We start from the raw sequence: 27,915 nt of genomic DNA on the forward strand, positions 1-27,915 counted from the left end.
TCAGCAAGTCATGCACCTCGTTTCCCATCTGTAGATTGGAATAATACTGGGCTGACTCACTCAATGTTTTCTCACAAGCTTGAATTCAAAATAGAAAGGATGATTTCCTGCTTTGGGGTGTAAAGAGCCGTTTATATTTGAGTCAGAAAGCAGCGTTTAGTTCCTATGTCACACCGGGTGGGACTGAGGTGTGTTTGAACCAACCTTTGACACGTCAGGACCGGGTTTTTTTGGAGTTGGGTGGCTTGGAAACGCAGCCCAAAGCAGGTGGCAGACTCCGTCTAAGGAGAAAGAATTGTAAACTTTGGATCTTCGTGAAAATAACCAGAATTTCTGTTTATTTTCGGTTTTGTTTGTTGGGGTTTGAACTTGCAGTGCCGTATTCACGTGGACCAACTTGCTGGTGGTGGTCGTGGAGCTGTGCGGCTGCGAACAGGAAGCCCTGGATTTGGTTCCTCTGGTTACAAATGTGGTCCTGGAAGAACATTACCTGATCGTGGGAGTGGTGGTGGTGGTGGATCCTGGAGTTATTCCCATCAATTCCAGAGGAGAGAAACAACGCATGCATCTCCGCGACAGTTTCCTAGCTGATCAGTTAGACCCCATCTACGTCGCCTATAACATGTAACGCGTATGGGGGAAGCGACACTGAGAAGCTCGGCGGGACCACGACACGACGAAGGGTGGCTGTAGAAACGAAGCTGGTGAAAATTACTAATACTTGAGATAAAGTTTGAGATTGCTGCCATGTTCCCTGCATTTCATCCTGTGGTGTAAGCTGGGTGTCGACTACCAACAGACAAAAGGCAACGTGGTAGACAATGGAAAACGTTTGTAACAGTTTACTGAACTATTAGCTTTATAGAAAATGCAAAGTTGACAAGTGTGTGAGCTACAAAATTCCTAAGGCCTTTACAGTAGTGTTACTTTTTTTTCATCCGTTGTACATATTTGTATTTTTATCTAATACTGGTTTAGGATTCTATAAGGGGAGGGTTTATTTAGTTAAGATAATAAACTATTAAGAAAAGGGTCATCAAGAGTTCTGCAGTTCCCTGCTATCTAATGTACTTTGCATCTGTACTGTAGCTGTTCGTTCCATGGGATCACACAACTTATTTAAAATTGTGCCATGACCAAATCAATAACTTACGGAATCTAAGAGTTACTTATTCATATAGATATTTCTGGAATTTAAAAAGAATTTTGCCTATATTTTAAATATGTAAATATTATTATACATATTTCACTTAGATAGAAGATTAACTTGGATAACGATGACAGCTGAAGGTAGAAATTTTTAAGGACAAGTGACTTTTGTGGTCCTTAGCAGAATTACGTTTGGTTTAGACAACTAATGCGAGAGACACGCATCTTCCACGAGTTTTCTTATTTCCGTCTGTCGTCTTTTATTGCTGGCCAGAAGTTCGTCATAGCATGTAGAAACCTGTGATTTTAAGGCACATCTTGCAAAAAGAGGCTGAATTGAAAGAGGGACGTGGAATTGGGTTGAAATTGCAGTGCTAGTCCGAAAACGCTCGGCGGAAACGATGCACCTGAGCGACAGCCTCTGCCCCCATCCTCCGTGCCACCTCGTGCGTAAAGGACCAAAGAATCCTTTAGACTGACGCGGTGAAATTCGCCGTTGGTGCGATTCTGTCGTCGCACCGTTGGGTTCCCTCTAGGTAGAGCGAGAAACGCGGTAAATAGGCTTCGGGTTTCCTCCAGGCGTTCGCTAGAAAGAGCGAAATCACTCTGGGGTGTAAGTTGAAGGCGGCTTTTCTTTAGCAGGAGGAGGCACAAAAATGAGACGGAACAATTCCGGTAAACACGTCGTTAGATGACTTTGTGACAATTAATCTCTCAGCCTTCAAAATCCTGCGTCAGTTTTCAACGTTAGGAAATGTAAAGAAACAGAAGCCCTCGAGCAGCAGGTATAAGCTCTTATTGTCAGGGAACGATCGCACACTGGGCTGAGGGAGAGGTGGCGTTTAATTTTGACTCCAAATTACCTTTCTTTCGTCTAATAATTAATAATTATCTTCTAAAACCAATTACATTCCCAGGGGTGTTCAGAAAATAGGATTCAGGAAGCAATGAGAGCTGACACCAGATCCTGCAACAGGGGTTTTTTTGGGAGTCAGATGTGGTATACAGTGTAAATAAACTCGTTGCCATGTTCCAGATTACCTCATTCAGAGTTTTTAGGCAGTTTTTTTAAAAGGTTTATAACACGAACTCTGACGATCCTGCAGCAGTTACGGGAGCAGAACCCAGCGTCCCTGTAAGCGCACCCCACTTTTCCTTGGAAAAGTCCTGAGGCGCTCCCAGGAGCGTTAAAATCAAGATAAAAAGTTGCGGATGATATTTTTGAAGACTGTTTGGTGGGGGAATATTTAGAAAGCGCAAGTTGTTACGGCAAGCTGAGACTCGAGCGCGCTTCGGTGGCAGGTTTTTGGAACGGTTTCTCTCGGGCCGCTTCCTAAGGTGCGTCCTAAACCCCCGGCGCCTCCAGTCCTTCCTGTATTTATTCCTTGTCACAAACTGGCCGCGGAGGGAGGGAGGGAGGTGGCAGGTGTAACTGTAACTACCCCAGCTGGTACTGCACCTCCTTCAGGGTGTAAAGTGCACGCAGGTTGTTCCCCCTTCGTGTTACTACATGTGATGTGTAACGCCGTTGTTGGCGTTACCTGGCGCAGCGAGGGGACTTGCCGTACGGCTTCGCTTCGTTCTTGCCCATCTCAGAAACAATTCTGAGGGTCTTCAGCTTTTTCTTACTCCAAGCTTCGGATAAATTGTTTCAACAAATACTTTATTTATCCATGGCAGCGGATTTTCAGTACAATTCCAGGATTGTCTTTTATTTTGACTTGCCATTGTTTCAACAAATACTTTATTTATCCATGGAAGTGGATTTTCAGTACAATTCCAGGATTGTCTTTTATTTTGACTTGCCATTTCTTCCAGAAATAAAAAATGCACGTATTGATTCGATGGAAGATTCCCAGTATGTGGTAGATTGATGTTCTGAAACGGCATTTTTGAATGACATACTGGATTCTTTTGATTATTTTTCTTTTTCTCCTTGGTGTTTTTTTTATTATTATTATTTGGATAGGTATTGATAGCTTCCTCTTACCATTTGGGGGTTTATCCTGCAAGTTTACTGTGTTACTCTTAATCTTTCTTCTGGCATGTTCCATTTCTCTGTGTCGGAGAACTGTAAGTAATCCCGTAGAATGAGAGCACATTCCGTTCTCCATCGCCAGTAAGCGACACGCAGCAGCTGGCCGGTTCCGACTTTATGGAATGCTGTTTGGCGCGGGGAAAAGCGATGTCCTGGAGAGGAGGAAGCGCGGAGCCGTGGGTTTGGAAACCCCGGGTCCTGACTCCGGCCCCGCTGACAGCTTGCCACAAGGCCTTCCACAGGTCACTTCACTCCTTCCGTTTCTTCCTCTGTGGAGGAGGATCTTACTTAATCCTTACAACATCCCTGTGAGGTAACTAACTGTACAGCACTAAGTGCTACCTATTTTTCATTGCTAGCCTCTTTGAGGCTGGGCTCAGTTGTTCTTCCCAACGGATAAGCGATGGTTTGGTTGTCGCGGGAAGGCTCCCGAAGGATGTGACCGGTTTTGCTTGGCGACGGTCGCTGGGTTTCTTTTTTCCATACGAGAGCAAAACTCAAAAGACTTGAGGGAATGGGCAGGGCTGTCGCGTGGTGGGGTTCGGAGTCGGGCGCGTTGCCGTAAGCGCCGACTCCAGCGTCGAGTCCCACGCAGCAGACTCTCCGCGCCAGGTTGACTTTGCAGCTGAGGCAGTGGCAGGAGGCAAAATTATTTTCCTACTGTTGTCCCATCAGATTCCAAGCTAACAGCTGTGGTGCGAGTTAAAGAAAAAAAAAAAAAAAACAACAAACTTAGGAATTCTTAACGCTTTGAACTAAAATATTTTGTATGTCTTACTGTTGATGAATAGTCCCTAAGCAAAATATGTGGGTACAGATAATTTCAAGTCCTGTTTTGTTAAAAATTTGCACTGCATTTCTGATTTAAATAAATGTAATTAAGATGTGTCATACTAACTGTCCTAAAACTAAGATTGTAAAACCGAGATAAATTTTAACCCTAGGTGCAGTTTTTCCTTAATTTCTGTCAACCTATCTACCATTGTCAAATTCAGACTACAGCGTTCTGTAATTATGTATAAAGTTTTTATTTATTTAAAATTAGATTAGATATACATTTTTAAATTTAACACCTGGCTGGACAGTGTTCCATTAACGCATTGATTGTGTTTCCTTTGTCTTGTGTTAATAAATATTGATGCCTGATTGCTCGCCGAGTTCTTCATCTGCTGTTTCTTCGAAGGACTTTTTATTTTTCTTTCTTTGTAAAGGAAGCGGCGGCGGGTTAGTGTTTGGCCCGGTGAAGGGGAGAAGTTGTAAGTGTTGTTGCAAGTGTGTCGGGTCGCTTTATCTGGAAATAAAGACCTGAGGCTGTGGAGGGCTGAGCGCCAGAGCCCGTCTCCCACCTCCAGCAGCTTTCCTGTAACTGCGCTCGCTCGGCGGTGAGGAGCCAGCTGCAGTTTAAGCACGACCTACCTCTATTTAAGATTTTCCTGTAGTATTATATGTTTTTGATTCCAGCTCTGGTCAGGGTTCAGGATTGGGATTCTCGTTTGGAATTCAAGGAGGGATGTACAGGCTCCTACGTTCCCGGCCAGACATGGGGGGCTCCGTCCTCCAGAGGAGGATCAGCTCCGTCAGGCTTTGCGCCGCTGAGGGAATGAAAACTGGTGGCGTTTGGGATTCAGCACTGGATGGTCTCTGCTGCCCCAAACTAACCGCGCAGATTTTATGAAGATTGAATTTAAATATTCATTAATGTTAAGGTATAGTTCAGTACCGCTGAGGGTGGAATTAATACTAGTCTAACACCAGCTGCTGTCTGTGCGTGTGCCTACTATCGGTTGTACATTTCTGGGTAAGACTAGATGTAGACACATTATTTCCTACAAATGATGAGTAGCAATTTTACCGTGGTTTCTTTTGAAAGTATTTCATTTTTAGTAAACCTTCATTAAATCACTTTAAATTATGTTTAATGTAGGGAAAACCTCTTTAAAAAAACAACAAATCACCAACTACCTAACTTTGAATTGTTACATTAACCAGTAAATTGAAATAGCCAACAAATCCTTCCATTAATACATTTAAAACTGAGTGATGGGATTTCGCAGCTGAAGGTTCTCATTCTGGCTGTCGCAGCTCCCGCCCCAGCGCGTTCTCCAGCGCTGTAACTTCACACAGCAGCAGCTTAATCCTGACTCCGTAGGTAAAAATTTCCATAATTCTCCAGAGGAGAAACCTGGAGAATGTTGGAGCTTTTCAGGAGTAGCTGTGGAAGGTTTTGTCAGGGGAGCAGCAAGTGTAGGCAGGAGTTACTGCAAATAAATCACCTGCTAATGATTAGTTTGGCTTTCTAGAGCGAATTGGGGAACGAAGCGGAGCCAGGGAGACTTCAGGGCAGTAAAACCAAAAGAAAATGTTGGAAACCACCACTGAACTAACCTAAGTGTGCTATGTAGCAGCGAGGAACAAAGCCTATTGCCCTCAAGCTTTGCTCGGAACCCTTCGTACTGCGGTATTTTATGGTTTGGACAGCAGGAGATGTCGAAAACCAGGGGCAGGTTCCCCACTCGGGTGGGTGTTTTAATGGAAGCGCCGAATTTCCTTGCGGCGCTCCCCAGCGGTGCTGCAGCGGCTGTGAGGGGCTGGCACCCCTCGCGGGCAGCTCATTAGCGTCTTATTTAGAGAAAAAAATTAATTTGCCGCCCCGGAGGGGGAAGGGGGGAGGGGGGAGGGGCTGAGGCCGGACCCAGTCCGGGCAGCCGCGGGCCTGGCGCGGGGGCAGGAGCCGCCCCCCTCGTTCGCTCCCGGACTCCACGCACCCCCGTGCCCCGGCTGAGGACGGAGGGAAGGGCCGTGGATCCCGTGGGGGCGAGCGATTCCCGCCCGCCGGGCCCGGGCTGCGGCCGCGGCCTGCGCGCTCCGCTGGAGGCGCCTTCCCGCCCTCGCGCCGGCAGCGCCGCTCTAGCGCCGCCTCTCGCTGGTACCCGCCGCTGGAAACCGCCCGGCTGGAGGCGGCGCCAGAGCGGACGCTCTAGCCCCCCCGCGCGGGGCTCGGTGCCGTGGGAACTCTATGGTGGGGATTTCTAGGCGAGGCCTCCGCGGAGACTCTATGGTCGCAGCCCGCCCACCCCGAGCGTCCCGCGCGGGCCCGCCGTGTTTACGATGCCGCCGGCGCCGGTTTCCTGAGGCGGCGACGGGCGCGGCGGCGGCGGCTCTCCCCACGCGCGGCCACCGGCGGGGCCCGGCGGGCCCCTGAGGTAAGAGCGGGCGCCGGCGAGGCCCGAGCGGGCGGGGGGAGGCCGCCCCCTCCCCCCCGCCCCGCCCGCCCCTTCCCCCCCGCCCCCGCCGCCCGCGGGCCTAGGCCGGGCCGCGCCGCTCCCCTCCGCGCCCGGTGCCGTCCCTGCGGGCCGCGGGGGAACGGCCGAGCGCCGCCACAGGCCCGGGCCCGGCCCGCGGCCTCTCCCTGCAGCGAGGGGCCCTGCCGGCGGGCCTGCGCGTCCGCCGAGCCCCGGGCCCGGTCCGTGTGGGCCCCGAGCCCCGGGCCCGGTCCGTGTGTGTCCCCGGGCCCCGTCCCTGTCACCCTCCGACCCCCGGGCCCGGTCTGTGTCGTCCCTCCCGCCCCCCGCGAGCCCGGGGCCGGGTTGTGTCGTCCTCCCCGGGCCCGGTCCGTGTTCCCCTTCCGAGCCCCGGGCCCGGTTTGTGTGTCCCCGCCCGGGCCCCTTCCCTGTCCCCCCCGCGAGCCCCGGGCCCCGTCCCTTCCCCCCCGTGACCCCCGGGCCCCGTCCCTGCCCCCCCCGAGCCCCGGGGCAGGGCCGAGCAGCCTCCGGGACAGCGGGGGGTGGCGAGGGGCCCCCGGCTCCGTCTGGCGGCTCCAGCCCCGCTCCCGTCCGCTCCGGAGCCCTTTGGGATCGACCCATGGAAAATCGAGGCCCTGGGTGGCGGGATCACCTTGGCCCCCCTGTTAATTCTCACCCCGTATCGTTCTCGTGAGGCTTCTGACCCTCGAAGCCACGAGTCGCGGCTTGGTTCGAGGCGGCTGGACACAAATTGTTGGTAAATTCGCTCAGGGATATTTTCCTGTCACAAATAGCCAGACCCCTCATGTCACTAGGACATCCACGCTTTTATTTCTGATGCTGCTCCTGTGGGAACGCTGGCTGAGCTTCCTTGCGCTGCGCGAGGCTGGGGCGGGGGGGTGAGTGGAAGAAAACACGTATGGAAAGTGCTCCCGAAGTTTGGAGGAGTATTCCTGTGCCGATTTGTAGACTGGGATCCAAAACTGTCACTGGGTACGTTGACTCAGGTCTCCTCGCTTGCTTGCTGGCACAAACTGGGAGGATGTGCTGTCCTTTGCCCCGCTGCCTTTCACCGGTTCCTGGAAAAAACTGGAGTTCTGTTAGTCTTCGGGATGAAAAAACTTGCCCCAAGTGTCTTAATTGCAAAATTAAGTAAATAGTGGTTTAGCTGCCATAACTGGTGAAGGTGGCTTATTTGGGGGTGTTAAAGAATCCAAAATTTCACCAGCTTACTCGAGTATAATTTCACCAAATCCTTTAAATCCCTTTCTGTGATTTGCTTGTGTCATATTTGACTCTTGTCACTTAGTATTTGAGAATAAAACTTGGCATCCGCTATTTGATTTCTGACTTGATAAAGTCTTTTCGGGGAAGAAAAAAAAAAAAAAAAAAAGAAAAAAAAAAAGATCAGTTGCCTCTTGGAATATTGCAATGCCGAAACATCGTTCGGGCCTTTTCTTTGCTGGATTTAAAAGGGGAAAACAAGCTGGTTTCTTGCTGTGGGGCTGTCACACTACAGCTCACGTCTCTGCCTTCACGGACAGCTTTTATGATCCGTTATCTTACTCTTTGCCTCCTGATTATGCTTTGAAGCTTCACCTGAGGCCGAGAATCCGTGACTTTTAGCTGGTTTATGAGTGTTTAACTAGAGACAATCCCTGTCTCGGATGATCTGGCAAAACCAAAATCGTAAGGACAAGGGAGCAGTATGCGGTTCCCGGGACGCTGCAATAAAGAGTGAATCAGGGTAAAATCTTGTGGAGATCGTTCCTGAGCAGACACGGTATGTCTGTAAGGGACCGTCTCTTTAGCATGTTAGGATTTTTTTGTCAGGATTAGTAAAAGCTGTGGGAATGGGCTTTCCTTGTTTATTTATTTCTTTTTTAATTGGTACTCCTCAGCCGTTTAGGAGTTGTGTTCAGTGGTTCTTGAGCAGGGGTTCAAAGGAAGGAACGTTGTGGGATTAGGAGGGTATGTATGAACTTCAGGATGATAAATTAAACGTGCCCACGTTGAAATACGCCATTCCCATTTCTCTTTAAAAGGAAGAGATGTTGGCAGCTCAGACTCCGTTTAAAGTGAAGTGGGTTTCTTGGGCTGGAGAGAGCCGATTCTCAGGAGTTTCGAAGCCCTTCAAAACAAACTTCATAATGCTGCTATTGCAGAACCTTAAATTGAGTTACTTTTGAGGAGCAGCTGCGTGGAGGCATTGGTTTTATTCTGACAAGCACCATCCTTAGGCATCCGATTATCAAAACATGGGTTTCATGCAGACTGCAACAATAACTATTCTCTGGCTAATAAATCATTGGGTGTTGCTTTTACAAATTCCCTCCTGCCAGTGCCCTGTGACGTGTCAAACTCTCCCCTCACCCCAAAATGCAGCCGGTTTCAGCGAAAAGTATATTCTGTTGCTGGAAGCAGCTTTAACTGTGGTGTGCAGAGCTGAAACCCTGATGCATTTTCCGTCTTTGGTACTTCTTTTCTAAGGCTGAGAACGTTGCAGGTTGAGGTTTGGCATTGGAACTGTCTTCCTCAAAGCTGAGAGATGGGAATCGCTGTTCCAGGTGTTCTGGAAGGCCACTCCAAGGGAAAATCTGTGGTTTTCCAGCAAAATATGTTGTTTTAGCAAGGTAGAGGCATGTGACTCTTGTGTGACAGTCCTGCAAGGCCAAGTAGCGCTGCTCCTCCTTTACCCAGTGGAGGCTGGAAGGCGCAGTAGTAATTTTCACCTTGTTACAATCACTTGGTAAATCTTTTTTTATTAATACAGTTTTACCAGAATTGATAGACGTTGGTTGACTATTTTGTAAAGTATTACAGAGCAGGCAGAGGTGAAGTAAACTTGAAAATCACATTTATAATGGGAAATACTTTATCTTTTCTTCCTGTAAGTAGGGCTTCACACCTAGGAGAGAAAGATCAGCAAAAACCTTTGTGCTTTCTTCCCAGTTTGTTTATTTTGGGTAGTTTTGTATCTGTGGGTTTGTTGTTTCTTGCAGTCTATTTTGGGGCAGTTGTGAGTCTTTTGTGGGACAATAAGGCAGAGCGAAACAGTAAAAGAGCGAGGGGGAGACAGAATGTGGTTTAGCGCTACAGAAATGAATTGGGGTATTTCTGTAGCGCTGGAAATTTATTTTAATTTTTGCTGTTGATCGGATTTCAGTTTGACAGGGCCCTGTTTACTTGCGATGCTCCCTTTGCAGGGGGATGAAATGTAGATTTTCCTTTACAAAAAGCTAAAACTACATTAGAGGGTGGAGAAAGTTGCGTCCCTTATCCGTGCTTGTCATTAATTCTGCTCTTTGTTTTTTATAGCTTCCAGATACTTAGATGACTTTAGTTCTCAATTTTCTCGCTTTAACAAAAAGCAAAAGCCAAACACAGTTTTTCCGACTTTCAGGCGAGCTCTGCAGCAGCAGGAGCAGCAAAATGACAGAACCGCAGGGTCCGCTCCTGCGCGGGGCGTGAACAGCGTGCGGCGGAGCAGGGCACCAGGCAGGATCGCCGCTCGGCTGCGTGCTGCGGGCGACGCGGAGGGGCAGGCACTCCTGCATTAGCAGCAGCAGCGATGTGATAATCTTAGCAAAGGCAGTCGGGAGAGGGTTGATTAGCTAAAGGTTTCCAGAAGCTGGGAACAGCTGAGGCACTGCCCGCCTCCCGTGAGCTTTTTATTCCAGGGTGAAGCCTTCATTTTGCTGCTTCAGCTTCAACTGCGGACAAATCGTTTTATGCTTATAGACATAAGGACGTCAGGAAGCCGTCTCGTGTGTTGGAGAACGTCTTTTTCCTGCAGATACAGTTTCTTGTGTCACCCAACCATCGGTTTTCTCTCAGCAAAATCCTGGTTTAGTAACTTATTTGAGGAGCTCTGCAGTGGGGCTCCTCGCACAAGTAAGGATTGCAAGAGCGAGGTTCTGGTCTTGGTGTACGTTGACTTTTTACCCTCTAAGTATACGTCAGGCTGCAAGAGCTGTGGTTTATCTCAGTAGGGAAAAATCAATGACTCACATTTCCACAGAAAGAAATGTAATTTCCAGTCTCATAGCAACTGTCCTTTCAACAGTTTCAAACCTTCTGTGACAAAATGTTTAACACTCACCGACCATCTTTTAATGCTCTAGGCTGGTCCACCCACTCGCCCCAGCTAAAAGCATGTGGGTTTACATCACTAAATCCCCCAATATTGGAGGGGGGATGCTGTCAAGGCGTCGAACAGTTAAATATAAAATCTTAGAAATGAGAGAAGTGTTGCTGACTGTATTATATGGAGACGGAGTGACTTTTGCAGGGTTTAAAATCCAAATCTGTGTTCTCTCTGCTTTGATTCTGAATCCTTGTTTTGTATTTATACACCTTCAGATGGTTTAAAATAGGTTTGGCTGGTAACAGGGGTAAAAGACTTTGGAAAATAAGTTTACTTAGAGCAGGATATTCTTTAGGATGAACGCTTTAGCTTGGTTTTCTTCCTAGATCTCATGACTTTATTTTTATTAGGGAAAAAAAAACCAAACCAGGAAATTGAATAAATACATTTGACAGTGCAGTTCAGCACGGGGTAGGTCTGAAGCAGCGCTGGCGGACGGTGGGATCCTGGGTGTTGTCAGGACGAAGTGGGACTTGTCACTGGTTCCGAAACAGGGAAGTGACAAAAAATGCCGGGCTATTCCATAACAGCAAGTGCCACCAAAGGACAAAGAATTAATTAAAAATATCCCAATAAGACTAAAAGCAATTATGCCCTGAGATTCTGTCAAGCGGGAGCCGGGCACCTGTCTGCCATTTGCATTGCTTATTAACTGAATTTAACTCGTTACTTTTCTTGTAGCTGATTATGGAAGAGGTGCACAAGAGCAGCAGTAACAGTTCAGTGACGCCTTCCCAAACAGCAGCTGTACAAGGTACAACACTACAGGCAGCTCAGCTCTCTCATATTGCTCAACAGGTAAAGCCTGGGCCAAATCTCAGCAAAACGTTTGAGGTAGTTAAGAGCCATTTTTGATGTACGACAAACGATAGTAATCCTTGAGGTTTAGAAATGCACAGAGAAGAAAAAACAAACAAAAAAAAACAACCAAAAAGAGGGTTGAGAAAAACGTGCTACTTTGTCGATGGACGACGTAGAATGACTCGAGGGGCTTGTATTCAAAAGACCAAAATTACTTTTCATGCTTGCACAGCGCAAAAATGCGGCCAGGTCTTTTTGTTAGATTGTACGTCCTTTGAAATCGTCATCGACCTGACACACAGGAGCTGCTTGGTGATGAGTTGAAGGCCTAATTTTCATAAATTTTTTTCAGACAAAAAAGCATTTTCAGCTCCTTTTGTAGTATTGGCAATCCTGGGTGCTCAGCACCATGGAAACACTTGGAATTTAGCCCAACTTGAATGTATCTAAACGTAATAAATCATGCGAAGTTGGAAATTTGACATACTTACTACAAGGTAACTTCGCTTTCAAAGCTTGAAGCTGAATTCCTCGTGATTTGGCTTTCCTTATCTGAAGGAGCATCCCCGGGGAGACGTGGAAGTCTGCTCCCACGGCCACGCAGCCGTCCTGTGGAACAGCTGAGTGCTGCAGCTCCTCCGCTGTTTACCCTGTGGAGACAATTTCAATTTTGATGCAAAATGTAGATAACTGCACGAGGCAGAGCCGGGACAGGACACCGGCAGCATCCTGCTGGTGGTTTACAGGCTGGTTTTCTGATCTGGTTTTACACAAAGTTGCCAGTGCAACTTACATTATGATGTACAACATGCAAGTAGTATTAAATGGGAAGTTACCTGCTTGAGTTTTAATGAGCCCTTCATCTTTTCCTATAGTCCAGATTAATAAAAAGAAATTTGATGAGGAAACTGGTTATTTACTTCTGCATCTACATGTATAATTTTAATCAATTTTTAAGTGCAAAGGCTCGTGCGACTTCAACATCAAAAATACAAATCTGCCAGAATGTAAAGTAGCCTTTTCCATAGGGGTAGCAGTAATAATTAACTTTTTGCCAGTTAAACCTGGATTTCAGCTACAAGCTACAACATTTATTTAAATCAACATTTTTAAAACATGAAAGAACAGATGCTGTAATTTTGATTTGCAAAAATCTGCTCTTTGTTCTTCTTCCCTGTCTGGAGCTTGCATACCTCGTCTCCTTTGGTTTCCTTTTACGTCCCTTTAGTTACAGCCCTTCTGCCCTGAACTTTCCAAGTAGATTGATCAGCTTTTGCTGTACCTAACGCTTGTGATTTCTTCTCTGTGACATTTTTGAACCGTAGCCTCATACTGGTTGCTTAGAAAAAAATAAATATCCAAGAACACAAAATACGTGCGTTATTCATGCTACCTTCTGCATTACTTTAGTATTGTTACTCTGATCTGTCCTAAGCCCTCAGTCTCCATGATAATTTCATCTTGATGTAGATTTTAGTGCCCTAAACTCCTATTAATTTAATGAGAATCAAGGTGACTTATTAGGCACTTTTATTTCTGCTTATCTAAGTCCAATACACTCTGAAAATGGAATAAAAACTTAAACTACCACGAATGTGGGGCTTTATCTGTGCATATGGATGGAGTTAGGTGAAAGCAGTCGTGCTCACTTTGTCTCAGTGTTGTGAATCTGAAGAAATCTGCTTCACTGTGGTTCATTTAGAACCGCATGTATTTAATGCCTCATTTTAATTTGCAGCATTTTAATCTCTCATAATGCTACATACTTGATTTCCCCCCCTAACCTAAGGAAACAAGCAACTGTTTCAGCCTTTTTTGTATGCAGATACACATCTCAAAAATGAGCATCTTTTAAAGGGTGACTTCAGTAGACTTACAAGAAGCTTCTGCTAATGCGTGTTCTCCACTGGTTTTCCTACATGTCTACGTGCTTTGTGAACCCCGTGGAACAAACGCTCTTGTTAATGGTTCTTTGCTTTGTTGTAGATGTCTCTCCGAGGTCCTGCTCCCCTGACAGTTGTTCAGCTTCCTGGAGAACAAGTCCAGGTCCAGGGAGTCATTCAGACAGCTCAGTCCTCTTCTGTAATCCACTCACCTCAGGTGCAAACAGTGCAGGTAACTATTGAACATCTGTTAAATAACCCAGGATCCTGGTTTGTGTAGGTGGGGAGACTTGTAAAGGCTTGTCTGGCTCAGTGAACTGCCACGGCGCGGCCTTTCCGGCCCTGCTGTGAGAGACGGTGAGCAATCCGGTGACGGTGTTTTTGGGATACATCATTCTTGATGATTATTGAGGTTTGAAATTCTTGGTATTTCAACTCTAAAGTTGCCTTTGGAGTTGAAATGAAGCTATTGAACATTGACTCCCTTTATAAAACAACGAGAACACCACAACTCTTTAGTTGGTGCTCTTAACAGACACGCAGCCGGTGTGTTTTAATACCCGCGTAAGGAAAGCGTAGAATAAGCCGGTGAAGAGAACTGTGTGTTTGGAAAGGTAGAGCTGAGTGATGGCTGATTGCTCACCTCCTGGAGGCTGGGACTCTGCTTCTGTGGTGCCCAAGTGTTCTGCTTGTGTCTCTTACTCATTTGCCATGTGATTGTTGTACAAGCCACTTCAGAGAGGCGCCTTGGTGAGTTTACAGTGGGGGCTGCTACTACTTCATTCACTTCTTGGCTGCAGAGAGCCCTCAGGGCAGCACGGCGTGGGATTTGCACTGCAAAATAACTGCGCTAGTCAGCCGAGCAATGGGAGGAGCGGTGCTAAAACGCCTTAATTTGTCACTGCTCCTTTGTGCTCTGCTTATCTATTCACACGACATTAAATTGAGAAATCATAAAAAGTAAACCTATGATGCCTTTTCAGCTGTCATAGTGCCTGTAACATCAGATCATGGAAAAGAAAACACGGTTCACTTTGCTGAGAACAGTTCAGCTCTGTTTTATAGGGTGGTGTTACCTGAGTCTTCGTTAATCCCGTTCCCATCATCGTGTTCTAGCTGCAGGGTTCCCACTGACTGTGTTCCTTCCTGTTTTGTTTTTTTTTCTGTAATTTATGAACATCATGGCCTTGGGGCTCAAAGGGAGGAAAGAAGTGATACACGAGCAGCTTGTTTTCAGTGTTGATAGTAGGCTGCTCTTTTTGTCTCCGTAGCAGCAGTGAAGTGAGAAACGCTTGTCCCAGAGCTGTATGTATTCTTCTTGGCTTTGTTGCTGGCACATAGATAAGCACAGACCAATTTGTTAGCTTGTATTTAATGAGGAGCATCAGAGAAAAAAATAACTCGCCAGCTGGATGAGGACAGGGTGGAATAAAGAGAAAATTATGGATAATACTTTGCCCATTTACTCCCTGATACGCTGCTGCCTTAAATATCATTTTCAGTTGACTCTTGTATTCTGACCAACACGATACACTGCTCTAAATGTGCTCTAAAATCTACATAAAAGATTTGCGGTATTTTACACGTTTGCTCTGTACATAAATGATGTTCCTCTTTCCTTTCCCACCAGCTCCCTACACACATTTGCGTGTGGGAGTGGCGCACCTTTTCAGACCACACCAGCTATTAGTAAACCATTTGTATTTTTTCACACTGCTGTTTTAACATTCCAGATTGATTAACGCTGCGGTTTAATGCAGCTGGAACAGCTAGCTTCAGATGGTGCGCTTCTCTCCGCTTTTAATGTGATAAATAGTTTGGGAGAATCCCTTGAGCTTGCTTTTTTGGGGGGGAGGGGGTCTGTTTCATTATGACCTTATTAACGTAAAAGTCTTTGATAACCGCTAGAAGTAGTAGCTAGCACTGAAACTAGAAATCTGCCTTTTTTCATTTATCTTTGCAATTTGCTGCATTTGTGTAGTTTTCAAGCAGCTTTAGCTCATACACAGTTAAAATGTGTCATCCTGTCTGGATTTTTCTTCTGAAATGTACTGGATAACTATGTGGAATGTGTTTTTTAGGTATCATCTTTGTCTGAGAGCGAAGATTCTCAGGATTCATCGGATAGCATAGGCTCTTCACAGAAAGCTCGAGGCATCTTAGCTCGTCGTCCATCTTACCGGTCAGTACTAGATGTAATAGATGTTGTATTCTCATTTGAAACCAAAATAGCAGCTTCTTTCAAGGGCTTCCTGCATTCTGCAAACCTTCAGGTTGTTTTCTTTCTCTTGGAACACACGTGGGATCTGTTCACACAGTGAACGGTTTGATGACACCATGTTAGCTAGCATTTGCCACAGGGAGACTTTGACTTAACTAACCTAAAAGAACTAAACTAAAAGAAGTTTGTAACTGCCGTGGCGGTAATTTGTAATTTTTTTTCCCGGTATTAAAAGCTGATAAACTCTTTTTTTTTTTTTTTAATAGGAAAATTTTGAAAGATCTTTCTTCTGAAGATACACGTGATAGAAAAGGAGATGAGGAGAGCCCTGGTGTCTCTACTGTTACATCTATGTCCGTTCCCACCCCTATCTACCAGACAAGCACTGGACAGTACAGTACGTTACACAAAATATATGTCTAACAGGACACTTTTTTTATTCAACTTACCTCAAAATACAGATTTTCTTTTTGTTATGTATTTGACTAAGCTGAGACTCAAAAGGTTTGGTTTATCTAACAGTCAGTAAGGTTAGTACTGTTACGATGTGGAAATAGACTGGTATCTAAAGGCTTCAGATAAACTCAGTGCTTCACGATCTTAATTTTTTACACCTTAAGATAAGACATTCAGAGGATGTTGTTAGGAAATACATAGCAGTCTTCTAGTGTTACATTTAATTAAAAATGTAAGATCAGTGAAGATACCATTGTATAGATCACAGGGCCACACCATGAGGTGTTCCTGTGGTGTCAGGGAGGTAGCAAAAAAAAGGATTTGTTCCTTTGATTTTATCACCTAATATTCATTGTGCTTGCGCACGGAAAAGCTCCGACCCCTGGAGCACCTCCTTCCCATCCTTGCTGTCTGGGCTGGGCATCGTACGGCTGTTTCTCGCCGCTCCCCAACAACTCCTTTGCCTGTCTGGATTTTTGCTCCTTTTTTAAGTACATTTCCAGTGAGGAGCCACCAGCTGTGGCCATCGGGGGCCTGCGTGGTGCTGGTGTCTGGCTCAGGACAGACAGCATCACAGGGTGGGCAGGGGCCTCTGGAGATCGCCCAGCCCCACTAAGGCAGGGTTGCCTCGAGCAGCTTGCACAGGATCATGTCCCGGCAGGTTTGAGTGGCTCTGGGGCAGGAGACCCCACAGCTGCTCTGGGCAGCCTGTGCCAGGGCTCCGTCACCCTCAGAGATGTTTTTCCTTGTATTCAGACGGGACTTGTGCCCACTCATGACTGTTGCCCCTTGTCCTGTCGCTGGGCACCACTGAAAAGCACCTGGCCCCGTCCTCCTTGTCGCTCACCCCTAAGATACGGGGGGACATCGGTAAGGTCCCCTTTCAGCCTTCTCCTCCCGGCTGAACAGCCCCAGCGCTCTCAGCCTTTCCTCATCAGGCACATGCTCCAGCCCCTCACCATCCCTACAGCCTCCACTGGCCCCTCCCCAGTAGCTCCCCATCTGAAATGGGCAGCCCAGCGCTGGGCACAGCCCCTCCCGCTGTGGCCTCACCAGGGCAGAGCAAGCGGGAGGATTCCCTCCCTCCACCCACTCCCCCAGTCCCACACGTCCGCTTGCAGAGGCCCCCCCGGTGGCTCCCCCGCCACGACACCTCGCAGCTTACCCCCGGTAAGAGCCCTCGTAGCACGATCTGAACGCGATGGAAGGAAAAAGCCCTTCAAAACCAGCACTGTTTCAGCAGGGGGAGTAGCTACACAGCCTAGAGATTTACCTGTATCTGTATGTTACAACGTACAGTTACAAACGCTGGTGCGCCTGTTCCTTTTCTTTTTTTTCAAGTTGCCATTGCCGCCAACGGGTTACAGCTGGCCAGCCCGGGGGCAGATGGTGTGCAGGGTCTGCAGACGCTAACGATGACCAACGCCAGTGGTACTCAGCCGGGGACGACAATACTGCAGTACGCGCAAACGTCAGATGGGCAACAGATCCTCGTACCCAGCAACCAGGTGGTAGTGCAGAGTGAGTACAAGCCTTCTGGCAACGGCTAGTAACGCCGACCGCTACTGCGAGCGTAACTTCCTAACGCTCCCGCGTTTTGATGCCTTCTGCTGTTGTCATCGCAGCCGCATCAGGAGACATGCAGACTTACCAGATCCGCACCACACCAACCACCACCTCCCTTCCTCAGACCGTCGTGATGACATCTCCCGTCACCCTGACGTCACAGACAAGTAAGACAGATGATCCGCAGTTGAAACGAGAAATAAGGCTGATGAAGAACAGGTATGGAAGTGCACGTGGGCTGCTTGGATTTGTTGGTTCCGTGTGCTGAAATCCATCTGCAAACGGCGAGCCTTGCACGCTCACGTTGCTGATTGTGCCATCAGTGTGGCATGCTGTGTCCGGTGACTAAAAAAATGGGAAATTCTGACCAAAACGTGTTCTGTCTTGTGCGGTTTGGAGAAAAACAAACGGGGTTTTCCGTGCAGCTTGACTGCCACGCGTACTGCCAGCTACGGCGAAACTTCGTGCTCTCCGTCTAGTGTTGCGTGCTTCTCGGTTTGGTTGTGCCGGCTCCCTGCTCACCTGGTGGTCAGGCTGAAAATGTTCCCAAACCAGACACGTCTCAAATCTAAAATAATTCCCTCTGCTTGTTCTGTTCCAGAGAAGCTGCTCGAGAATGCCGTAGAAAGAAGAAAGAGTATGTTAAATGCCTGGAAAATCGAGTTGCGGTCCTGGAAAATCAGAACAAAACTCTAATTGAAGAGCTAAAAACTTTGAAAGATCTTTACTGTCATAAAAGTGTGTAAGAAAAGAAGGTAAAACTTTTGTGGACTGTTTAAATTTCAGAGGAGAAATTTTTTTTATACTGAATTTTTTAAACTAGATGAAAGGTCAAAACTGAAACTTTTCTACCTAGATTTCACAGCTTAAAGACTCTATAGATTTTATTTACAACGTGTTGGTGACAAAAGTACAAAAAGGAAACAAGAAAACCTCACCAAAATTCCTGCTGGCACAACTGGAAACTTTATAAAGTCAAGATTGCATCTACAATTAAAGGACAGTCACGTTTTACGAGGCAGGTGATTAGAATTTCTTGGAAAATTTCTACAAATACCTCTTGTAACGGAGGCAATATTTGGTTACAGTTAAAACGTGGATGAAATGGAATCCTTGCCATAGTTGACATTATTAGTAACATTTATAACCAGTATATGTTTTGATTTCTTACTCTTTTCCAATCCTTTTTCTTTCAGCTCTTTGTATGTAAATATTTTTATTTTAACCTGTAAATGGTTATTTACAGGTGCAGATGATAAAAAAAAAAAGCTAATACTTTGCTAGAGCTATAAATTATGTTTACTCTTTCTCGGCTGACAGTTTAAAAAGTTGGGGGTGTTGTTTTTGTTGGGTTGTTTTTTTTTTCCAATGTTTGCTGTGTTTATCAAATTTGGAAAGGATCTGCAGAAAGCAGCGAGAGGCCTAGTCCTGAAAATGTCTTGAGGCACATGAAATCCGGTGTTGACTTTTCTTAAGAGAATTCAACACGTCCAATTCTTTTCAAGTCCAGTGTGGTAGAGCGAGTACTGGCAGACAAAAGTTTCTGAAGAATGATTTCACGATAGTTTGTTCTTAGTTGCTGGGCATGATAAACATCTATAATTGGAAAAAAATAAATTGTGTGCTGATTATATATCCAGTTAAACACACATTGCTTATCCTGTCTGGAGGTTCTACCATGCTTTGGAACGTTTAAACCAAATAGAAGAAGGAGGATAAAATAAAGAATTGAAGATACATACCAAAGGGTTAATGAGGTTCTAATATATGGTTTATATGCTGAAAGTAGTGCAAAATTTCCGGACTAATTTTGTAAGGTAGGCGATATTTTGCAAAGTAATGGTATCTTTGTAAGAAAATATTCTATTGAAAACAGGTAGATGGTTGGTATATTTTGTAGCTAAATTGTGATCTTTACAAATTCTGAAATTGAGTTTATATACGTATTTTGACAGTTTCTATATTTCATTTTAGTAAACAAATGAAATATTTTGTGAACCAGATTTTCAAGCATATATTTTTATGGATAGTACAAAGTCAAATGAGATCCTCTTTGGTGTAGGAGATATTTGAATTAATTTTGTATGTCTGTAGGCAACTTGCAAAAAAAAAATCCTGAAGAGTATTGGGAAAAAAAAGAAAAAAAAAAAAAGATCAGGGCTTTCTATTCCCCACAGTTGATATTATCTGCACATTAGATCTGATTGCTCTCAGAGATTCTAGTTTGTATGATTTTGATTTGTTTCAGATGAAAATTCAATGTTTGACATGATCAGGACTCTTTTGGGTGCGGAATCTCCATTCTGGGAGACACCCAGCAGGCGCTGGAGGCGGGCCTGGGCAGCCTGCTCCAGGTGCCCCCGCCTGAGCAGGGCCGTGGCCGAGGTGACTTCCCGAGGTCCCGTCCAACCTTGACCGTTCTGTGATTCTGTGATTCTGTGACATAGAAAACCGTGTATGCAGTGCTTATTGCATGAGTAATAAATACACTATTTTCCATAGTTAGGATCGAATCCTGCTTCCAGTTATGTCAGCGGGAATTGCACTATGGACTTTGCTATTACAAAGGTGTTAGAGCTCCGTGTGTGTGTCGTGCTAGCTCAGATCTGAATGAAATTACAAGATGTACTCACTCCCTAGATGTGTAACGCTTATCATATGGTCAGTCCGTATTTTTTTCTTTTACTCATTTTTGAATTAATGGACTTCTTAGCAAGCAGAGCTCTTTGCAAATGGTATGAGCAAGACTGCATTCCACAATCACATTGTTAGTGGGCTAGAAAAATAGATTTTTTTCTGAAGTTTCTAAATAGATGATGGCTACGGACACGATCCACAATACGCTTCCTTTAGGCCAGACCGGAGTGTACGTTTCCGTTGGCGATCATATCCAAAAAAAAAAAAAAGAGTGGTTTCGCTGCACGTCAGAAATAACGAGCAAGGTGGAGAAAGTCCTGACCTTAGGGAACTGCTCCACCAGAGGCGGTTGGTGCCTCCCGTTTCTGTTAGCGGAATCTGAGGAAAAACGAACGCCTTGGGACGTGCTTGGCACCACACAGAATCAGACCTTTCTGCTCTGTCTCCCACCAGGCGTGCGCGCGCTGTTTGGCTTGCGATTCAGAGGGTTTGACCTACAGTACTGAAACGAATTTGGTTACTCCTCTGTATGGTATTTTGATCCTCACTGTGTGCTGTTGTTCCTTTACCTTCTTTTGTAATACGGAATAATAATTAGAAAAAAAAAACCAACTATCAAGTGTTAAGACTGTAAAAAAAAATAAATGGTGGCCAATTCTTTCTGTATTCAGCAAGTGAAGCAAATGTAGTGCTGCCAGACATAACGTTAGTCAATTTTTATCCTCTTAAAATAGTGTTTGGGAAAGAGCAGCTTATTTTTCATCATGGAAATATTAAACAGTAACATGAGTTTGCTCTTTTTAAGTAATCACTTATCATGAAGTACTTATTTTGGATTTACTTCAAAATCTAGATTGTAAGAGAGTAAAACCTATATTCTGAGAGTAAGAGCTATAGTACCTAATCCTGTTCTGCTGGTTATTTCCAAACAAAAGTACATGCTTTATATGAATTGTAAATATTTGTTGAAACAATTAGATGGTTGCAAATTTTGACCTTGGTAAATAAAGTCGCCAAAATATAATTCTGATGTTCCTTATTTATTTTTAATTAATGTAGTACTGCAGTGGTTCTGACCAAGGATGCATACGCTGTGTGGTATCAGCTCTTGTACAGTGGCCAAGAATAAATGTTTAGTCTGTGAAACAGCACCCAGAGGTCTTCTATTGGATGTGTCTGTTCAGCAGCCAGAGTACTAGGGTATTTGTGACTAAATTTTAACCCTGGCTCCAGGTAATTAGTGGAGAATAGCTTTTCTCTTTCTGCAGGTGGGTTTTTTTTGTTTGGGTTTGGGTTTTTTTCCCCCCTTTTTCATTTTCAGCAAGCAGAGCTGCTGTTAAATAAAAGCATTTTTGTGCTCTGCTGGTACTGACCCAGCAGAGGGAGTGTCTCTGCCATCGACAGAACCACGGTAGCATTTACTGACTAGTGCTTAAGCTGCTTTTAGCTGGAAAAGCATAGAAATGGGGTAGGGAAAAAAGTTTCTTCTGTCGGTAACCTTCCTGTATTCAATTTCATTATTAGGGTCAAGGCTGTTATTTACTGTTAGCATGGATGTCAAAGGCGGAAAACAGATCATACAGTTGCAAACATGACTTCTAAAAAAATGCACGTGTGTCCTTTGGCTCTTAGATTTATTCTGAGACAGGAGTTAGCTCCCTTGTCAAAGTTTCACCAGGCAGACCAAACCTCGATGGTGCCACAGTTTCTCCCTTCAGAAAGTCCACACAAGTACCGTCTGTATCGCGGTCAGGCAGATGGTAAGTGTAACGCTGATGGGATTCACCGCCTTGTTACTCAGCAGAAGTTCCGATTTTATCCATCCCCTGTATTGCGATAAACGGACGTAGATCCCAGGAAATTTTGGTCGCCCGCAGCCAACTCCAAAGCTGGCAATCCCTATGAGGTAGTACTTGTGGGTACCAGGGTGGTAGCACGCTAAAGGGCCACCGCTGTCTCCCTAGAAATAAACAAGAGAAAAAACTAGTAACATCTTCAGGGGAATAATGTAGAATTAAGTCAGTAATACCTCCACTTTTTTTTTTCTTTAAACTTTTTTTAAGTTAATTGGACAGTAAATACACAGCAGTACACAAATTCGAGTAGAATGTGGTGATGCTGGGTGATTCTGCCTTGACTGGAATACTAGCATGAGCCTCAGTGTCTTTTTGAAGTTCTGTTGTTTTGCTTTCTGCGTCTTTTCACCCTAAGGCTCATCTCCCTAAACTTCCTCGTGTATCAGTATGAGAAGGTACCGGCCACACAGTGTGTAAGTCCTGAGAAACACGGTAATGACTACACCAGCCTGAATCTTTGCCATATCGCCTACTTAAAGGAAAACTGCTGAGGGAAGCAGCAGGACAAGTAGCAGACAAAGCACTTAGGAATACATTATGGGTTTTAATTATAAATGTCTCCGTATCACAACTGGTGCCCCAGCTTTTGCATGCTTGTGCTTTTGACCTGAGAATTGTCTTTTCTGAAAGAGCTGCTGATTGTTCAGCGTTTCAATAAAAATCTTGGTGTGTCACTGAACCGTATCGCTTCCCAGTGCTGCTGCAGGCACAGAAGCAGGCGAGACATCCACGTCCTTCCCACACACTGTATACGTACAGTGGTACGTGTGTGTGTATCCTTACGTGTGTTTGTGTAATAACTACTTTATTGACATCCTTGTGGCAAGCCTCATAGAAATTTTTGCCTTCTCTACCCTCTCCCTTGGCTCATGTGTTCTTGTCTTCTTCCGAGTATCACCGAATTCTTTGTACAGGTTTTTGAGTTAGGTTTTTTCTTTGGAATCACCACCTCACCTCTTTCTATTTATAATGCTTCTTTGGCAGTTTGGACATGTTTTCTCTTGCCTATTTGTGCCATTTTAATTAATTGCACCACAAATGCTGGCCATCATGATGCCCCTGAGTCTCAGGCCTCAGGGGTTTCCGTAGTGGCAGGTCGGGCACGGCGCTTGTTCTTACCTGACAGGCGTCGGTGCCTCCTGATCGAGAGCCAGCACAGAGCATGTTGTTGTTAACCAGACCTCCGTACGCATCCGAACTGTTACAGACGCTAGAAGGAATAATTTCCACTCGTGCTTCTTTTAACACAGCTGAAGTTTTACCTTTATTGGAAGACAGCATGTAGAAAGGTAAAATATTTATGCTGTTGGGTGTAGCCGTTCTTTGCTTTTCCCCCCACCCCCCCCCCTTTAGCTAGCTTAAGCGTGTTTCTGTATGTGTTTAGATGTGTACGTAATACAGATTGTGCCTGCCTCTAACGGATTTAAATTTAAGTGGGTTAAGGATTTGTGAGCTTGGATTTGATGTAGTTTGTGCAGTCCTTACTCTGAGGAAACATCGATGATACCAACACTGCTCGCTAGCCTTGCTCAAAATGTCAGAGGTGACTTATCAAACAAGCTTATATGATCCCCAGCTGTCCTTGAAATTTCCGCCCAAGAAGGATGCACGCCACCAGCTGACATGGTATCGAGTTTGCGTGCATTTTGATTGAGAGAATTTGAGGGAGTGCAGCAATTCATAAAATATACAGGGACCCCCAAGTTCACAATGCACAGCATCGGAACTATTGGTTTTCAATAAAAAAAGCTATTTCCAGGAGATGTCACTGAGTAGCTCTACCATGAATCTGAAAGCCAGGCTAGTTTGTTTTCCTTTTTTGTGTTATACTTGGAAGAAAGGCTAGAAAATGTATGCCTTTGGTTACACCCCCATAAATCTGATCTGCTTGCGATGGAAGAAACCCTTAAAGCAGATAATCAGTTGCAGAAGGATTTAATGATGTCGTGCGATGAGATTATAAACTGAACAAATTCACTTCTCTCTCTGAGCTTAAGGGACTGGAAGCCAATATTCGTTTTTTAGCTTGTAACTTAATCGACAGCGCAAGGAAATCTTTTTACCTTTTTCCACTGTCCGTCCCCAGCCACTGATAAAGCATTCCGTGGCGTTGTCAATGCGCGGGGAAAGGTGTGCAGGAGGCAGGCAGATAGGCTGAATATAGGCACTGTAGCGTACTGCGGAATTGAGTTCAAATAACGCAATATCATTTTCAAATGTTTCTCTCTTGAATTCTGGGTGCACACTGATGCGTCTGATATTTCTTTTTGCTGCGTGTTCACCATGTTTCCGAAGGTTATGCACACCTAAAACAGCTCTCCAGGAGTACGGGTCCCTAAGAGAGAATTTATCTATTTTTTACAATTACATTAAATACATTTCTTGATGGCATTGTTTTCACCGATTGTTTTGCTGTTGGCTTGTTCACTTTTAGGAATATATACTGAAAATTCTATAGTAAGTACTTTCTGGAACTAACCTGGCTAATTACCATTCTGCCTGGGTTTGAATGTTTGCCTAATGCTGGTTATGGTTGTTGAGGTGAATTCAGGTTAATGATTTAAGCTGATGCTCAGATTTTGCTTCCCACCCCATCTCAGCAGAGGCCACCCAGGAGAAATTCTTTTGAAAAAGATAAAAACATGGATTTATTTTGTAGAAAGGAAGTAGGCTTATAGTCACAATGCTTATAAAGACCGTGCTTGACTTAGATTTGGGAAATCCATTAACTAGAAGTTACAAATAATGAGTATCAACTTTATATTAAATTTAGAAATAGGGCCGGAGTAATCCAGAACTAATTTCTATTTGAGTATGTTGAAAAAAATCTTTACTTATATTAGGTGGGAGTTGAATTTGGCCTGCAATGAGCAAAGGGCAGGCTATAAAATTCACATTAACCTCCAAAATTCTCCAGAGCGTAAGATAAAAATTATTTGCAATATAATGCCTCTCTAAATGAATGTTTGTAAAAGTGCATTTAAAGAAGCAAAGAGATGATCTAAACAAAGTCCTGATAAATGGCAACATCACGAAGTTAAGATAATTTTTACCTTTCAGTTTCCCTCACACCCAATACCAACTTCCCTGAACTAGTGTGCAGATTTTGCAACTTCGTTAAAAGATTACAGAAAAGAGGGCAGTGATGAGAGCGCTGAAACGCAGCAGAATTGCTCCAAGTACAATTAAAAGGCCTGTTCTGAGGAGTGTTATTACCACATTGTGAAAAACTGGTTAAGTGCCAACTGGTTGGTTCTGTTTCATTGGGAAAATGGAAATAAGTGTCAGAAATAATGAATTGTGATGTTTCTAATGTAAATATTGCAACATCTTTTTGCAGAGGGTTTACTATTTTAGAAAAATCCATTGATCAAAAATTAGAGTTTCAGGGGGGGGAAAAAAAAGCCCCCACCTAACAAATGTGTCACCTAGATCAAAAAAAAATGACCCTTTATTAAAAATAACAATGGTGGTTCTGGGCCAAGCCAGAAGTGCATATCCAAGACTTCTTGACGTCGACTTATAAAGATGTCACTTTGCATGGCGTGCTGGGTTGGCAGCCCTCACCACACGTGACCGTTGCAGCAGAGGTGACAAAGGGGACAGTCTTTGGTCCTCAGAGCCACGAGCGGTCCCTCCTGCAGGCCGTATTGCTAAACGGGAGCCGCACAGTTTGTGTGTGTGTGTTGGTTCTGCGCTCCCAGAGCTCGGCCCGTGTTCATCCCATGATCTGCCTTTTGGCCAGGGACAGCACAGGTGACGCTTGGCTGAACCGGACCCTCATAGTTAATAAAAAGAGGCGTTAGCACGAATACATACCTCCTTCCTGTAACGCAGTGCCCAGCGGTAAGTACCGATTTCTCATTAACTAAAACTCCACCGCAAATGTGTGTAAATTGGACACGGCCTTGGAGGTTCTGGAGGCTCACGGCCCACGGCCACGCTCCCGCCTGAGCGTCGTGTCCGCCCACGATCCGGGATCCCAAGGTGGTGGCCAGGAGCGGCCGCTCGCCGCACTCTGCAAAACACAATGGTGCCAGTTATGGTGGTCGGAGCGAACAACGGAGCGTTTGGGGGAGCTTGGGGCTTGGGGGGGGGTGTGTTTCTTTTTGTTTTTTTTTTTTTTTTTTTTTTAGGGAGTAGTTTCCTAGCTATTTTGGTTTTGAAGTTGGTTTTTTGGGTTTGGGGGAGTGATTTTTTAGGTGTTTTGGTTTTGAAGTGGGTTTTTTTTGGTGTTTTGGGTGGTTTCTTAGGTGCTTTGGGTTTGAGGTGGGGTTTTTTTTGCTGTTTTAGGGGTGGTTTTTTAGGTGTTTTGGTTTTGAGGTGGATTTTTTTGGTTTATTGGGGGGTGGTTTCTTAGGTGTTTTGGTTTTGAGGTGGGTTTTGTAGGTTTTGGTGGGTGATTTTTTAGATGTTTTGGTTTTGAGGTGGTTTTTTTGGTGTTTGGGAGTGGTTTCTTAGGTGTTTTGGGTTTGAGGTGGGGGTTTTGTTGCTTTTGGGGGGGATTTTTTTTAGGTGTTTTGGGTTTGGGGTGGGTTTTTTGGGTTTTTGGGGGGTGGTTTCTTAGGTGTTTTGGTTTTGAAGGTTTTGGTGGGTGGTTTTTTAGATGTTTTGGTTTTGAGGTGGGTTTTTTGGGTTTTGGGGAGTGTTTTTTTATGTGTTTTCGTTTTGAGGTGGTTTTTTTTGGGTTTTGGGGAGTGATTTTTTAGGTTTTGGTTTTGAGGTGGGTTTTTTGGTGTTTGAGGGGTGATTTGTTAGGTGTTTTGGTTTTGAGGTGGGTTTTTTGTTGGGTTTTGGGTTGTGTTTTTTTAGGTGTTTTGGTTTTGGGGTGAGTATTTCGGGTTTTGGGGAGTCATCTTTTAGGTGTTTTGAGGCGGGCTTTTTTGGTTTTTTTTGGGGGGAGGGGGTTGTTTGCTTGGGTTTGGTGGGTTTTTTGTTTGTTTTTTCTTTTTTTGGTTTGTTTTCTATTTTTAACCTACAGTGCTACTTGCTGCAGGACTCAATCCTGCAGGACTCTAGATGTTTTGCCACTGGGGCCCAGCATCTGGAGATGCCGGCACTTTTTCTTTTTTTTTTTCCCCTTTTTTTCTTAACTTTATACCCGTGTGCGCTTCACCCGGTTCCACACCTATGTCTTGTGCCTGGATTTACACCGCACCTTGAGGCCGAGCGCACCCCACTCCCTCCCGCTTCACAAATTAATGGGATTTCGGTGCAGGTGAAGTTTTTTCCTGTGTGCGTGTCTGTGAGGCGCCGCGCGCCCCCACAGCGCGGCTCCCGGCCCGCCACCCCCCAGGCCCCCTACCCCCGGTTTATCCCCGTCTACCCCCGGTTTATCCCCGGTATACCCCCGTTCTCCTCGTCGGCAGCCGCCGGGGCCGCGCTCCGGGGCCGGCTGCCCGCCAGCAGCGGCAGCGGCAGCAGCAGCAGGAGGGCGCCCGCCGCCCGCCCCCGCCTCATCCTCCGTCGAGGGGGACAAAATGGCGGCGGGGCGGGCGGGCGCGCGCGGAGCCGTCGCTAACGGGCGCTGAGGCGGCGGCGCCCGCCAAAGAAACTCCCTCGAGCGCTGAACGTTAAAACACGAATCTTTTCTTTTTTTTTTTTTTTTTTTTTTTTTTTTTTAATGTTCTGGTGGCCAAATGTTAGAAATGGTTGCCACGCAGTGGCAGGCAGGCAGCCAAGCGACAGAGAGGCTTTGGTGAGTGTTATCTGGGGAGGCTGGGGGGGTGTCTGCCCTCCCCCCCCCCCTTGCACCCCCGTGTTTTGTAAATAAAATCTTAAATAAATCCTTGCGGCTGAGGAAAAGTGAGGTGTTGCGGGGGTCTGTATCCGACTGCTGGCCTTGTGAGGCCCGAAGGTGAGCAGCCCTGAGGGAGCCTGGGGAGAGGGTTGAGGCCCAGAGCTGGGGACACATGAGGG

The 27,915-nt window shown here is 45.5% G+C and overlaps 3 protein-coding genes across 7 annotated transcripts in view; 2 read left to right on the top strand and 1 right to left on the bottom strand.

The window, feature by feature from the left end:
- DIP2B (disco interacting protein 2 homolog B) overlaps positions 1-4,344 on the top strand; it is a 125,375-nt gene extending 121,031 nt beyond the window's left edge. For all 4 annotated transcript variants that reach the window (XM_056321849.1, XM_056321847.1, XM_056321848.1 and 1 more), the window contains one exon: positions 376-4,344. In XM_056321849.1, the coding sequence (XP_056177824.1) occupies positions 376-628 (253 nt within the window). In that variant the 3' untranslated portion in view covers positions 629-4,344. The remainder of the gene's footprint in view (positions 1-375) is intronic.
- A 1,824-nt stretch (positions 4,345-6,168) lies between these two features.
- Positions 6,169-21,164, top strand: ATF1 (activating transcription factor 1). Of its 2 annotated transcripts, none has more exons than XM_056321897.1 (8): positions 6,169-6,390; positions 11,258-11,374; positions 13,364-13,492; positions 15,342-15,442; positions 15,748-15,878; positions 17,279-17,458; positions 17,563-17,722; positions 18,105-21,164. In XM_056321897.1, the coding sequence occupies exons 2-8, from the start codon at positions 11,264-11,266 to the stop codon at positions 18,247-18,249; spliced, it is 957 nt and encodes a 318-aa protein (XP_056177872.1). In that variant the 5' UTR covers positions 6,169-6,390; positions 11,258-11,263; the 3' UTR covers positions 18,250-21,164. The 2 variants fall into 2 exon arrangements, with proteins under 2 accessions (XP_056177872.1, XP_056177871.1); XM_056321896.1 differs by having other exon boundaries at positions 6,174-6,390; positions 11,258-11,330.
- On the bottom strand, positions 20,893-27,910 carry TMPRSS12 (transmembrane serine protease 12). The gene is made up of 5 exons (XM_056322580.1): positions 27,790-27,910; positions 25,816-26,014; positions 24,060-24,331; positions 23,116-23,258; positions 20,893-22,100 (listed from the first exon to the last, which is right to left on the bottom strand). Exons 1-5 carry the CDS (start codon positions 27,908-27,910, stop codon positions 21,855-21,857), a joined length of 981 nt encoding a protein of 326 aa, XP_056178555.1. The 3' UTR covers positions 20,893-21,854.
- Positions 27,911-27,915: the final 5 nt, after the last annotated feature.

This window comes from Falco biarmicus, chromosome 19 (genome assembly GCF_023638135.1).
Source record: "Falco biarmicus isolate bFalBia1 chromosome 19, bFalBia1.pri, whole genome shotgun sequence".
In the NCBI taxonomy this organism is placed as follows: Eukaryota; Metazoa; Chordata; class Aves; order Falconiformes; family Falconidae; genus Falco; species Falco biarmicus.